The sequence below is a fragment of the Symphalangus syndactylus genome, chromosome 20 (assembly GCF_028878055.3).
Source record: "Symphalangus syndactylus isolate Jambi chromosome 20, NHGRI_mSymSyn1-v2.1_pri, whole genome shotgun sequence".
In the NCBI taxonomy this organism is placed as follows: Eukaryota; Metazoa; Chordata; class Mammalia; order Primates; family Hylobatidae; genus Symphalangus; species Symphalangus syndactylus.
The window spans coordinates 22,379,429-22,392,925 of record NC_072442.2 but is presented as its reverse complement, the minus strand read 5'-3'; the positions used below and the strand labels follow the sequence as shown (position 1 = coordinate 22,392,925).

Sequence of the window (13,497 nt, the reverse complement as noted above, 5' to 3'; positions counted from 1 at the left end):
GAGTTGGTAGGTACAATTTTATATACATGTCCATTAAGATCAAGGTATCCTGTTAATCCTGTTGTTCAGAACTTCTATATCCTTATTGATGTTTTGACTGCTTATTCTGTCAATTACTGAGTGAAATGTATAAATATCTTTCAATATTATTGTGTACCTGTTTATATTTTACTTTAGTTTTGAGAGTTTTGCTTTATGTATCTTGAGACAATCTTTTTAGATGCATAGTTTTTAAACTGTTACATATTTCCTGGTGCATTGAACTTTTGTACTGATATGAAGTGACTTTTTTCTAGTAATGTCTTTAAAAGTATAATTTATCTGATATTGATAATTATATTTAAAAAATCTTTACATGTTAAAAGCTGTTGTACCAGCTAGCTAGCTTCCTTCTTTCCTTCCTTTCTTTCCCTTCCTCCCTCCCTTCCTTCTTCCCTCCCTCCCTTTCCTTTCCTTTCTTTCTTTCTTTCTTTTTTTTTTTTGAGATGGTGTTTCGCTCTTGTTGCCTAGGCTGGAGTGCAATGGTGTGATCTCGGCTCACCGCAACCTCTGCCTCCCAGATTCAAGCGATTCTTCTGCCTCAGCCTCCCTAGTAGCTGGGATTATAGGCATGCACCACCATGCCCAGCTAATTTTGTATTTTTTTTTTAGTAGAGATGGGGTTTCTCCATGTTGGTCCGGCTAGTCTTGAACTCCCAACCTCAGGTGATCCGCCCACCTCTGCCTCCCAAAGTGCTGGGATTGTAGGCATGAGCCACCGTGCCCGGCCTTTTCTTTTCTTCTTTTCTTTTTCTTTTCTCTTCTCTTCTCTTCTCTTCTCTTCTCTTCTCTTCTCTTCTCTTCTCTTCCCTTCCCTTCCCTTCTCTTCTCTTCTCTTCTCTTCTCTTCTCTTCTCTTCTCTTCTCTTCTCTTCTCTTGTCTTGTCTTTTCCTTTCCCTTCCCTTCCCTTCCTTTCCCTTCCCTTCCCTTCCCTTCCCTTCCCTTCCCTTCCCTTCCCTTCCCTTCCCTTCCCTTCCCTTCCCTTCCCTTCCCCTCCCCTCCCCTCCCCTCCCCTCCCCTCCCCTCCCCTCCCCTCCCCTCCCCTTCCCTTCTTTTCCTTTCCTTTCTTTTTTTTTCTGAGACAGGGTCTTGCTCTGTCACCCAGGCTAGAGGGCAGTGGCGCAATTACAGCTCACTGCAGCCTTGTCCCACCTGGGCTCAAGTGATCCTCCCACCTTAGCCTCTTGAGTAGCTGGGACCACAGATATGCGCCACCATGTCTGGCTAATTTTTGTATTTTTTGTCAAGACAGGGTTTTGCCATATTGCCCAGGCTGGTCTCAAATTCCTGAGCTGAAGGGATCCACCCACTTGGCCTCCCAAAGTGCTGTGATTACAGAACAGAATGAGCCACCATGCCAGTTCCATCCAGTTTTTTTTTTTTTTTTTTTTTTTTGAGATGGAGTTTCACTCTTGTGACCCAGGATGGAGTGCAGTGACGTGATCTTTGCTCACTGCAATCTCTGCCTCCTGGGTTCAAGTGATTCCCCTGCCTTAGCCTCCCAAGTAGCTGGTATTGCAGGCATGTGCCACCACATTCAGCTAATTTTGTATTTTTAGTAGAGATGGGGTTTCACCATGTTGGTCAGGCTGGTCTCAAACTCCTGACCTCAAGTGATCCACCCTCCTTGGCCTCCCAAAGTGCTGGGATTACAGGCATGAGCCACTGTGCCTGGCCCAGTTTTCTTTTAATTAGTATTTGCATGTCATATCTTTCTGTATGTTTTTACTTTCAGTCTTTCTCTCTTTACATGATTTTTTGTGTCATATAGGTAGATTAAAATATTAAATCTGATAATCTTTATTAACAGCGTTTAATCCTTTATATTTAAAACAGTTATGGATATATTTGATTTAAAATTTACCATCTTAACAGTGGACTTTGGGGACCCCGGGGGGAAGGCTGGGAGGAGGATGAGGCATAAAAGACTACACACTGGGTACAATGTGTAGGCATAAAAGACTACACTGCTTGGGTGATGGGTGCACTGAAATCTAAGAAATCACCACTGAAGAACTTAGTCATGTAGCCAAACACCACCTGTTCCCCAAAAAGCTATTACAATAAAAAAAGCAAATTAAAAAGTTTTCCATCTTGTTTTATACTTTCTACTTATCCTTACTTATTTTTCTTTTTTCTTTTTTTGAGACGGAGTGTCACTCTGTCACCAGGCTGGAGTGCAGTGGCTTGATCTCGGCTCACTGCAACTTCCGCCTCCCAGGTTCAAGTGATTCCCTCAGCCTTCCGAGTAGCTGCGACTACAGGCGTGCACCACCACACCCATCTAATTTTTCGTATTTTAGTAGAGACATAGTTTCACCATGTTGGCCAGGCTGGTTTTGAACTCCTGACATCAAGCAATCCACCTACCTCAGCCTCCCAAAGTGCTGGGATTACAGGTGTGAGCCACCACGCCCAGCCATCTGTGTAGTTTTTTGCATCTCAGCCTTCCATTTGGGATTGCTTTTCTTCTGCCTAAAGTTCATCCTGTAGATTTTCCTTAGTGATAGTTTGTTGGAGGCATACTTTCAGTTTTTCTTTGCCTGAAAATGCCTTTATCTTTATTCTTTGATACTTTCATTGTGTGTTTACTAGGTTGGCAGTTAGTTTCTTTCAGCTGATTGAAGATATTGTTCTGTTGTTTTCCAGCTTTCATTATTCCTGTACAGAAATTAGCCATGAGTCCTTTATAGCCATGAGTCCTTTATTTACCTAGGTGATTTTAAGATATTTCTCTTTGTCTTTGGTATTGTATACTTTTACTATGATGTAGCTAGGTATGGATTTCTTTTTGTTTATTCTGGTTGGCGTTTTCTGGCTTTTTGAGTGCCATCATTTATCTGATTCTGGAAAATTTCCATCCATTATCTGTTTAAACATTTCTTTTGTTCATCCCTTCTTCTTCTCCAGTTAAGTGTATGCTTGATGTTCTTAATTTAGTTTTTTATGTACTTTTTGTCTTGTTATCTTTTGTGTTGCATTCTGGATAATTTCTAGTGATATACTTTGTTGTTTGCTAATTTTCTCTTAAACAATGTCTACTCTACTTTAAAACCAATCCCTCGGTTTAAAAATAAACTTACTAATGAAGTGTAACACACACTGAAAAATGCAACTATCATAGCAATATGGCTTGATTAATTTTCCAAATATATCTGTTTAATCAGCACTGTTACAAGAAACAGAACTACTAGTACCTTAAAAGCCCCTCTTTTGCTTCCTTTCAGCCATATTTCTTCTAGAGTAATCTGAATTTCTGCAGCATAGATTGTTATATGTTTTGTACTTGTATAAGGAATCATAAGGTAGGTACTCTTTGTTTCTGACCTTTTTCAGTTAGCATTGTTTGTGAGGCTTATTTGTATTTTTGTGTGATTAGTAGATTGGTCATTCTCTTTGCTATTTAGTATTTTCTTGTGTTAATATACCACAGTTTATTCATTCTGCTGTTGATTGGCATTTAGGTAGTTTGCATTTTTTGCCCATTATTAATAGCGCTGCTATAAACATTGTAATATTCTTTTATTAGACATATGGATGTATGTCTGTTTTCTTGAATTTTTTATATCTGTGTGTATATGTGTGGATATCCTTATTTACTATTTATAGAAGTTCTATTTGGTTCTTTCTTAAATCTGCCATGTTACTTTTTATGGTGTTCTATTCCTTGCAAATCTTTCCAAACTTTCCCTTTTTTCTTTCTTTAAACATATAGTTCATGTTTGATAATTATAATAGCTAAAGTTTTGACTTGTCCCTTTCTGGTGTTTATTATATTTTACTGATTCTCACTCATCATGCTTTGTGTTCATATGTGCCATTCATTGTGCTTGAAAAACATATTGGTAGAAATAATTTGAGACCTAGAATGAAGCTGCCTTTCTGCAGAGAGGATTTGCATTTGTTGCCTCCCTAGGGACTACTTTAAATTAAATTCACAGCTTGAGGTTTTTGGGAATATCCATTTGATATGAATTCCGACTGTAAGTCCATGTGAGGGCTGCTTATTTCTAGCTCTTCCTTCTGGATAATCCTGAATATGTAGCCCTTTGTGGTTCCAACTTAATGTGAAGAGGGTCTCTTGTAAACACTCCACCTTGGATGAGCTCTGGGCTTTTAATTCTGTTTTCTTCTCATTGTGAAGACATTGAAACCGAAGTTCAGATTTGCCTGGATTGTCAAATGACTTTAAGATAAAAGAACCTACTGTTCCTGCAGTTCTCTACGTACCTGTTGGAGTTTCTGTTTTATTTCAGTTTTGGCCTCATGGTTATATACTATCTTATAGCTCTTCAATGTTGCTAAGGTTTTTTTGCTTTTAAGCCATCATGTTTAGTTTAGTTGTTTTTGATAGTAGGACTGATCTCAGTTAGCCTACTATTGCTGAGGATAACAAGTTCTTGATTTATACTTCAGAAGGTTATCTGTGGTTTTTGTGTGGGGAATACACACAAAACGGCTGATTGGGAGGTAAAAGAGGGCCAAGGGCAGAAAGCAGAGACCAGTTAGGAATGTTGGTATAGAACAAGTGAGAAATGAAAATAGTTTGGATTAGGGTGTACTTAGAAGGAAAGCGCAATAGGATTTGTTGAGCGTTCAACATAGGACATGACAGAAACAGAGCGGTCAGGGATATCTCTTGGGCTTTTTCATGATTAGCGGGAAAAGTGGAGGTGCTGTTTCTTGAGTTGGAGAAGACTAGGAGGAGCAGATTTGGGGAGATAAATCAAGAGTTCAGTTTGGGAATGTTATGTTTGAGATGCCTATTAGGCATCCATGCGGAGATGTTGAGTAGGAATTTGGAGAGATGTGTCTGGAGTTCAGAATAGAGGTCTGCACTAGAAGTATGTATTTGAGAATCATTAGTGTATAAATGACTTAAAGCCATGAGTTAATGAGACCATCTGGGAAGTGAATATAGTAAAGGAAGTTTAAAGCATGATCCCTGGGAACTTGGATGTTTAGAGTTTGAAAAGATGAGGTGGATTCTGCAAAAGGGAGTGAGAAGGGGGCAGTCAAGGAGGCATTAAAGCCAAAGGTGAGTGGTGTCCCAGAAGCCAGAAGAAGAAAGTATTTCAAGGAGACAATAATCAGCTGTGTCATATGCTGCTGAAAGTTTGAGTACATTGCTGTGAACTGAGAGTTGATTGTTATATTTGGAAAACATTTACATTTTTTTTTCTTTTTTGAGATGGAGTCTCGCTCTGTCGCCCAGGCTAGAGTCCAGTGGCGCGATCGCGGCTCACTGCAAGCTCTGCCTTCTGGATTTATGCCATTCTCCTGCCTCAGCCTCCCGAGTAGCTGGAACTACAGGCGCCTGCCACCAGGCCCGGCTAATTTTTTTGTATTTTTAGTAGAGACGGGGTTTCACCGTGTTAGCCAGGATGGTCTCAATCTCCTGACCTTGTGATCCACCTGCCTCGGCCTCCCAAAGTGCTGGGATTACAGGCGTGAGCCACCGCACCCGGCCGGAAAACATTTACTTTTTTAGTGGCTTTAATGAGAGCTGATTGAATAAAGAGGTGGAAATAAAAGTCAGATTGAAGGTGGCTCAAGAGAGAAAGGTAACTTAGAGAAGTGTAGCTGTAAAGGAGAACAGAGAAATGGGGCAGTAGCTAAAAGGGAATATGGGAATGGGGCTGAGGGAGAAGGATTTTTTGTATTAATGATAGGAATTGTTACTGCAAGTTTGTATGCTGGTAAGGATGGTTCTTTAGACGAGAAGAATTGATATAGGGGACTAGGGGACAGTGCAAGAACAGAGAGGGAAATGGAATCCAGTACACAAGTAGAGAGGCTACCCATAGAGAGGAACGTGGACAGCTCATTCATAGTAGTAGCAGGTTCAGGTTCAAGTGCAAGTGGATTGGTAGAGGTAGTAATGGGACAATGTTTCTATTTTCTCAAAGAAACAGTGTCATTTGCTGACAGTAGGGAGGGAGGAAAGTGAAGGAGGCTTGAAAAGTGAGGAATGTTGAACATAGTGTTTTTGTTTCTTTCTAGATATGTTTACATTCTGTTAAGAGGTGGAGTAATCTAGTTAAAGTAAAATTTTGAAAACTTCCTTATAATTATGTGAACTAAAATAGTTTAAAAATATATAACAAAAATTAGTTATAAAGGATTCATAAGTAGAAATTCCATCCCCTAAATGTTTTGTAAATGAATTTTATAAAGTTATAAAAATATTGACTCTTGAAAGATTATTTGGAAAACAGGAAGAAACACCTCCTTTCCAAATCATCTATATTCCTACTACCCATGCATAACCTCTACTCTTAGGTCCCTCCCATTTTTTTTCTTTTTAATGCCAAGTTGTTTTTTTTTAAATTTTTAAATTTATTTATATTTTTATTATACTTTAAGTTTTAGAGTACATGTGCACAACGTGCAGGTTTGTTACATATGTATTCATGTGCCATGTTGGTGTGCTGCACCCATTAACTCGTCATTTAACATTAGGTATATCTCCTAATACTATCCCGTCCCCCTTCCCCTACCCCACAACAGGCCCCAGTGTGTGATGTTCCCCTTCCTTGTTTGTTGTTAAAAAGAACAGTTATAGTCATGCTTCATATGCAATTTGTCATTCTATGCTTATCAGCTAGCCCTATACATATTTTTCCATGTCACTACATACTTTTTATAACCATCAAATAGTTGGGTCATTATTTGCTGAATAATACCCTATTGTTGGACGTTTAGGTTAACAATTTTTAGTTGTTCCATATAATCATTTTGAATAAATGTTCCTAAGAAACTCATCGTATACATACCTTTCATTACTTGATAAACTGTGTCATATTTTTGAATCATATAATTAGAAAATAATTCTGGCTTGACTTTTTATTGTGACTTCATAGTCACACTGTGTTAAAGTAGATTCTCTTTCCTAATTTTACCAATTATATGTTAGGTTTAAAGTCAATGCAAGGAGGTGGGTGAGGTGATGCACTCCTTTAGTCCCAGCTACTTGGGAGGCTGAGGCAGGAGGATTGCTTGAGCCCAGGAGTTCGTGGCCAGCCTGGGCATCATAGCAAGACTGCCATCTCTGAAAACAAAAAACAAAAACACCAAAAACTGTTAAAATTGGTACAAGGAAACAATGTGTGTCCTGGAAGTATTGATGTAACTTTAATAGTATAATGATAATTTTATACCAAATTTTAGAGTATATATTCAAAGTAAGAAACACTAATATTTTTAATAGGTTGATCCAAGGATTAGTTTTGGATCATGGTGCCCGTCATCCAGATATGAAGAAGCGAGTAGAAGATGCATTTATCCTTATTTGCAACGTTTCACTGGAATATGAAAAAACGTGCGTGTTACTTTCTCTTTATAGCTTTTGAAATTTTTTTTTCTAAAGATGTTTTAAAATCTCTCCTTCCAGATGTTTGGTGTAGACTACTTCTATCTCTTTTCCTTTTTCCTCCTGCCTTTACTAGCTGGTTTTTATTAATCTTTTAGAGAGGTGAACTCTGGTTTCTTTTATAAGACTGCAGAAGAGAAAGAGAAATTGGTAAAAGCTGAAAGAAAATTTATTGAAGATAGAGTACAAAAAATAATAGACCTGAAGGACAAAGTCTGTGCTCAGTCCAATAAAGGATTTGTCGTCATTAATCAAAAGGTGAGAAAGAAAGTTTAGATTTTAGTTATTTGTAAATGTTCTTAAGCATTTCTTGAAGTGTGGTCTGTGGACCCCTAAGAATCCCTAAGACTTTTTCAGAGAGTCTGTGAGGTCAAAAACTATTTTCATAATAATAATTACACCTTTTACATTGTGTTGACATTTGCAATGATGCTGCAAAAGCAATCTGTAAAACTGCTGGCACCTTAGTAGAAATCAAAGAAGTAGCACCAAACTATACTAGTAGTCATCGCATTCTTTATTGCTATACCACTGCACACTTGCAGTGAAAAAAAAAAAGGCAGTATCATTTAAGATTGTCTTGATGAAGTGGTAAAACTTACTAATTTTATTAAATTTTGATTCTTAAATATGCATCCTTTTATTATTATGTGTGACAAAATATGAAGTATGCACAAAGCACTCTTTTTGTTTTTCTTTTGAGACAGGGTCTTGTTCTGTCACCCAAGCTGGAGTGTAGTGGCACCATCATAGCTCACTACAGCCTTGGCCTCCTGGGCTCAAGTGATCTTTCCACCTCAGCTTCCCAAGTAGCCAGGACTACAAGTGTGCATCACCATGCCTGGCTAATTTTTAAGTTTTTTCGTAGAGGCTGGGTATTGCCATGTTGTGCAGGCTGGTCTCAAGTGGCTTGGCCTCCCAAAGTGTTGGGATTGTGGGGCTGGGAACTTCAAAGCTCTTCTATTGCATACCAAAATATGATGGTTGTCTTGAAGGAAAGCACTTGTGTAATTGAATTGCAAGGTAAACTAGCCGCTTTTTCATGGAATGCCACTTTTACCTGGAAGAATGACTGACAGACAAACTGTGGTTATCTAGATACGGGTATTTGGTAGATTTCTCTCAAAAATGAATGAAGAAATTCTGTGACTTAAAACAACTGACAGTATTTGTTGTCAATAACATTTGAACTTTTAAACAAAAATTAGAATTTCAGAAAACTTGTATCTGCCATGTGAACTTGACAGCGTTCCAATACTTAAAAGACTTTAGTGATAATAGTAGTGATATTAACAAATGTGAGTTTTTGTTCACTGAGATAGGTAAAGTTTCCACATGTATGACATGACACAGTTTCCACATGTATAACATAACATGTTATACATGAAATGTGTCAACATGTGGAAACTTTGCCTAACTCAGTGAACTGATGCTCTATCTACATGACTAAAAATGTATGATTTTTATAAAATCATACATGGATAAATAATCCATTCAGTGTGCAAGTTACACCAATGTGTTTTAATGTGAGGTAGTATGAAAAGTTCATTGCTATGGTTCCACAGTGAAACTAACCTTTGAGAAACTATTACTTGTTGAGTTTTGGTATAGTATCAAAGAAGAATTTCCATAATTATCTGAAAAGGCCATTAAAATATTACTCCCTTTACAATATTTATCTGTGTGGGGCCAGATTTTCTTCATAAACTTGAACCAAAATAACATATCATTCCAAATTGAATACTGAATGAGATATGAGAATCCATTTGTTTTCTATGAAGATAAACATTGAAGAGATTTGCAAAAATGTAAAGTAATGCCACTGCTAGCTCACTATATATATTTTTGTTTTCAAAAGTATAGTAAATTTTCACTTAAAATGTTATGTGTATTAACATAAAATGGGCTTATTATTTAAATGAATTAATAAATATTTTAAAAATTTCTCAGTTTTTATAATATAAATGTTATAGATAGAGCTTACATAAGCAAAAGCTCTTTGGGTGCTTAATAATTTTTAAGAGAGTAAAGTGGTGCTGAGACCAAAAGGTTGAGAAATACTGGTTTAAAACATAATTTTTATGTTAATTTGATTATAGGGAATTGATCCATTTTCCTTAGATACTCTTGCAAAACATGGAATAGTAGCTCTTCGCAGAGCAAAAAGAAGAAATATGGAAAGGTAAGCTTGCAGATAATTATATATCCTAAGTTTTTAACAGAGTAAATGGAAACTATCCCATGTGTTTTCCTTTTAGCTTATGTGTAAATGTTGTTGAACAAAACAATGGCATAAAAAAATCCAAGTTTTGTTTTTAGTTTCAGTAAATAATTGAACTGTCAAAAAGCAAGATTGTTAACCTACTGCAGAACTTTGTTGAAGTATAAGGAAAGTTTTTATCTTTTTAAAACAGATTTTAAAAACAAAACAATACAACATAATACAGCATGATCTCACTTTTACATATGGAATCTAAAAAAGGTGAACTCTTAGAAGTAGATAGTAGAATGGTAGTTACCAGGGGCTGGGGCAGTGGGAGGAGAGGGGCACTGGGAATATGTGGGTCAAAGGATACAAAATTTCAGTTAGTTAGGAGGAATAAATTCAAGAGATCTATTGTTCAACATGGCAACTATAGTTAATAACAATATATTGTTCTTTTTAAAAATCTTTTGCAAACCCACCCAAGAATGCACAATGTGTTGGATTCTTGAAAAATGATGAGAGTAGATTTTAAGTGTTCTTATCACAAAAATGGCTAAATCAAGCCTCACATAGGCAATATATATGTTAATTAGCTCGATTTAGCCATTCCACAGTTTATACATATTTAAAAACATCATCATGTTGTACTCGATAAATATAGACAATTTTATTAGTCAGTTAAAAACCCAAAACAGCCGGGCGCGGTGGCTCACGCTTGTAATCCCAGCACTTTGGGAGGCCGAGGCGGGCGGATCATGAGGTCAGGAGATCGAGACCATGGTGAAACCCCGTCTCTACTAAAAAATAGAAAAAATTAGCCGGGCGTGGTGGCGGGCGCCTGTAGTCCCAGCTACTCGGAGAGGCTGAGGCAGGAGAATGGCGTGAACCCGGGAGGGGGAGCTTGCAGTGAGCCGAGATTGCGCCACTGCACTCCAGCCTGGGCGACAGAGCGAGACTCCGTCTCAAAAAAAAAAAAAAAAAAAAAAACCCAAAACAATACAATACAGTAACAATACAGTCTTCTGCATTAGATATCTTTTCTCCTCTAAGAAATTAGTATTAATATTTTCCATAGTCAAGCTATGGTGACATATATGTAATTTCAGACTCTCTCTTGCTTGTGGTGGAATGGCCGTGAATTCTTTTGAAGATCTCACTGTAGATTGCTTGGGACATGCTGGTCTTGTGTATGAGTATACATTAGTGAGTATTTCTATGAATAGTGGTTATAAAGTGAATGCTAAGCCCCCTTTTTTAAAGGAAAATACTACTTGACCTTTTATTTCATGTTTTGTGTTTTGAGATCTAATTCACAGAACAGATTTTACCGTTTATTTACCTAAATGTTAAGAGTTCAGATATAACTTAACTCCCTTTAAACATATCTTTAGTTATGCTTGATAAGAAAAATTCAAATGAAGATTGTATTCTAGTATAAATTGTTGATTTTATAATGACATTAAATATTAAAGTTACATATTTTTGTGCCACCCTTTAGGGTGAAGAAAAGTTCACTTTTATCGAGGAGTGTGTTAACCCTCGCTCTGTTACCTTGTTGGTTAAAGGACCAAATAAGCATACTCTCACACAAGTCAAGGATGCCATAAGAGACGGACTTCGTGCTATCAAAAATGCCATTGAAGATGGTAAGCTCTTTCTTGTGATTGATATGAACCTCACATATATGTGTGTATATATGTATATGTATACACACACACACATACCTATGTATGTGTATATATATATTTTTAGACAGAGTCTCGCTCTGTTGCCCAGGCTTTAGTGCAGTGGTGCGATCTCAGCCCAATGCAACCTCTGCCTCCCAGGTTCAAACGATTCTTCTGCGTCAGCCTCCCAAGTAGCTGGGATTACAGGCACGCACCACCACACCCGGCTAATTTTTTGTATTTTTAGTAGAGATGGGGTTTCGCCATGTTGGCCAGGCTTGTCTCTAACTCCTGGGCTCAAGCGATCTGCCCTTCTTGGCCTCCCAAAGTGCTGAAATTACAGGTGTGAGCCACCATGCCTGGCCTTTAAATTTTTTTTTAGTTTTATTTTTATTATTAATCTATTTAATCTATTTATTTCTTTTGAGACCAGGTTTTGAAACTGGCTAATTTTTGTATTTTTGGTAGAGATGAGGTTTCTCTGTGTTGCCAAGGTTGGTCCTGAGCTCCTGGGCTCAAGGGATCCACTTGCCTTGGCCTCCCAAAGTGCTGGGATTACTGGCATGAGCCACTGCGCCTGGCTGCAAACCTCACCTATATATATTTTTCTTGAGACATGGTCTTGCTCTGTCACCCAGGCTAGAGTGCAGTGGCACAATCATGGCTCACTGCAGCCTCAAACTCCTGTGCTCAAGTGATCCTCCCACCTCAGCTGGACGATAGGTGCATGCCACCACACCTGGCTAATTTTTAATTTTTTTTTTTTTGTAGCGATGAGGTCTCTCTATGTTGCCCAAGCTAGTCTTGAACTCCTGGCCTCAAGCAGTTTTTCCCCCCTCAGCCTCCCAGAGTGCTGGGATTTGTAGGCATGAGCCACCACATTCAGCCCATGTTGAGCATCTTTTGATGCGTTTATTTGCCCTCCGTATATCTTTGGTGAATTCTCTGTTTAAATCTTTTGCCCTTTTAAAAAATTGGATTGTTGGCCATGCACAGTGGCTCTCACCTGTAATTCCAGCACTTTGGGAAGCCAAGATGGGAGGATTGCTTGAGCCCAGGAGTTGGAAACCAGCCTGGGCAACATAGCAAGACCATGACTCTATACACATACACAAATAGCCAGGAGTGGTGGGCTGTACCTGTAGTTCCAGCTACTTAGGAGGCTGAGGCAGGAATATCACTTGAGTCCCAAGAGTTTGAGGTTACAGTGAGCTATGATCACACCACTGCACTCCAGCCTGGGTGACAGAGTGAGACCCTGTTTCCAGAAAAAAAAAAAAAAAAAGAAAAGAAAAAATTTGTGTTAGTTTTCTATTGTTGAGTTTGAGAGTTCTTTATATATAATTTGATTACAAGTGCTTTTTCAGATATATAAGTGGCAAATTTTTCTCCTCTGTGGCTCATTTTAACAGTCCCTTTCAAGGAGAAGTTCTTAATTTTGATGAAGTCTAGTTTATTATTTTTATTCTCTCATGGATTATGCTTTTGCTGTGGCACCTAAAAAATCTTTACCTAACCTAGGGTCACAAAGATTTTCCTCTAAAAGTGTTATAGTCTTATGTTTTACATTTAGGTCTGTGATTCATTTTAAGTTAATTTTTGTATATGGTGCAAGTATGGATATAAGTTCATTTTTTTCATATAAAGGTATCAGATTGTTTTAGTCTTATTTGCTGAAAAGACTTTACTTTCACCACCAAATTGCCTTTTCTCGTGTGTAAAAAATCAGTTTTTCGTATTTGTGTGGTTCTATTTCTGTGCTTTTTTCTGTTCTACTGATGCATTTGTCTATTTTAATGTTAATATCATACTGACCTGATGACTGTAGCTTTATAATAAATCTTGAAATCAGTATTGTTAACTCTCATTTTTTTTTAAGTTATTTTGGTCATTCTAAGTCTTTGGCATTTCCACATGACTTCCATATGAATTTTAGAATCAGCTTGTCAATTTCTACCAGAAAGACTGCTGCTGGGATTTTGATCAGAACTTTTTTTTTTAGAAAGGATCTTACTCTGTCACTCAGGCTGGAGTGCAGTGGCTTGATCATGGCTCACTGCAGACTCGACCTGCTGAGCTCAAGTGACTCTCCCACCTTAGCTTCCCAAGTAGCTGGAACCACAAGCATCCACTACCATGCCTGGTTAATTTTTTTTTATTTTCTGTAGAGACAATGTCTCATTATGTTGTTACCCAGGCTGATCTCAAACTCT

At 37.8% G+C, this 13,497-nt stretch overlaps 1 protein-coding gene across 7 annotated transcripts in view; it reads left to right on the top strand.

Annotated features, from left to right (window-relative positions):
• Positions 1-13,497, top strand: part of CCT6B (chaperonin containing TCP1 subunit 6B) — a 140,413-nt gene that overhangs the window by 30,420 nt on the left and 96,496 nt on the right. For 6 of the 7 annotated variants that reach the window (XR_008653200.2, XM_063628584.1, XM_063628583.1 and 3 more), the window contains 5 exons: positions 7,250-7,360; positions 7,510-7,669; positions 9,511-9,593; positions 10,724-10,820; positions 11,116-11,263. Coding sequence is in view for 6 of the 7 variants with exons in the window: in XM_063628584.1 (XP_063484654.1) it covers positions 7,250-7,360; positions 7,510-7,669; positions 9,511-9,593; positions 10,724-10,820; positions 11,116-11,263 (599 nt within the window). In the remaining variant the exon portion in view is untranslated. The remainder of the gene's footprint in view (positions 1-7,249; positions 7,361-7,509; positions 7,670-9,510; positions 9,594-10,723; positions 10,821-11,115; positions 11,264-13,497) is intronic. The other variant, XM_055258000.2, reaches the window with a different exon arrangement.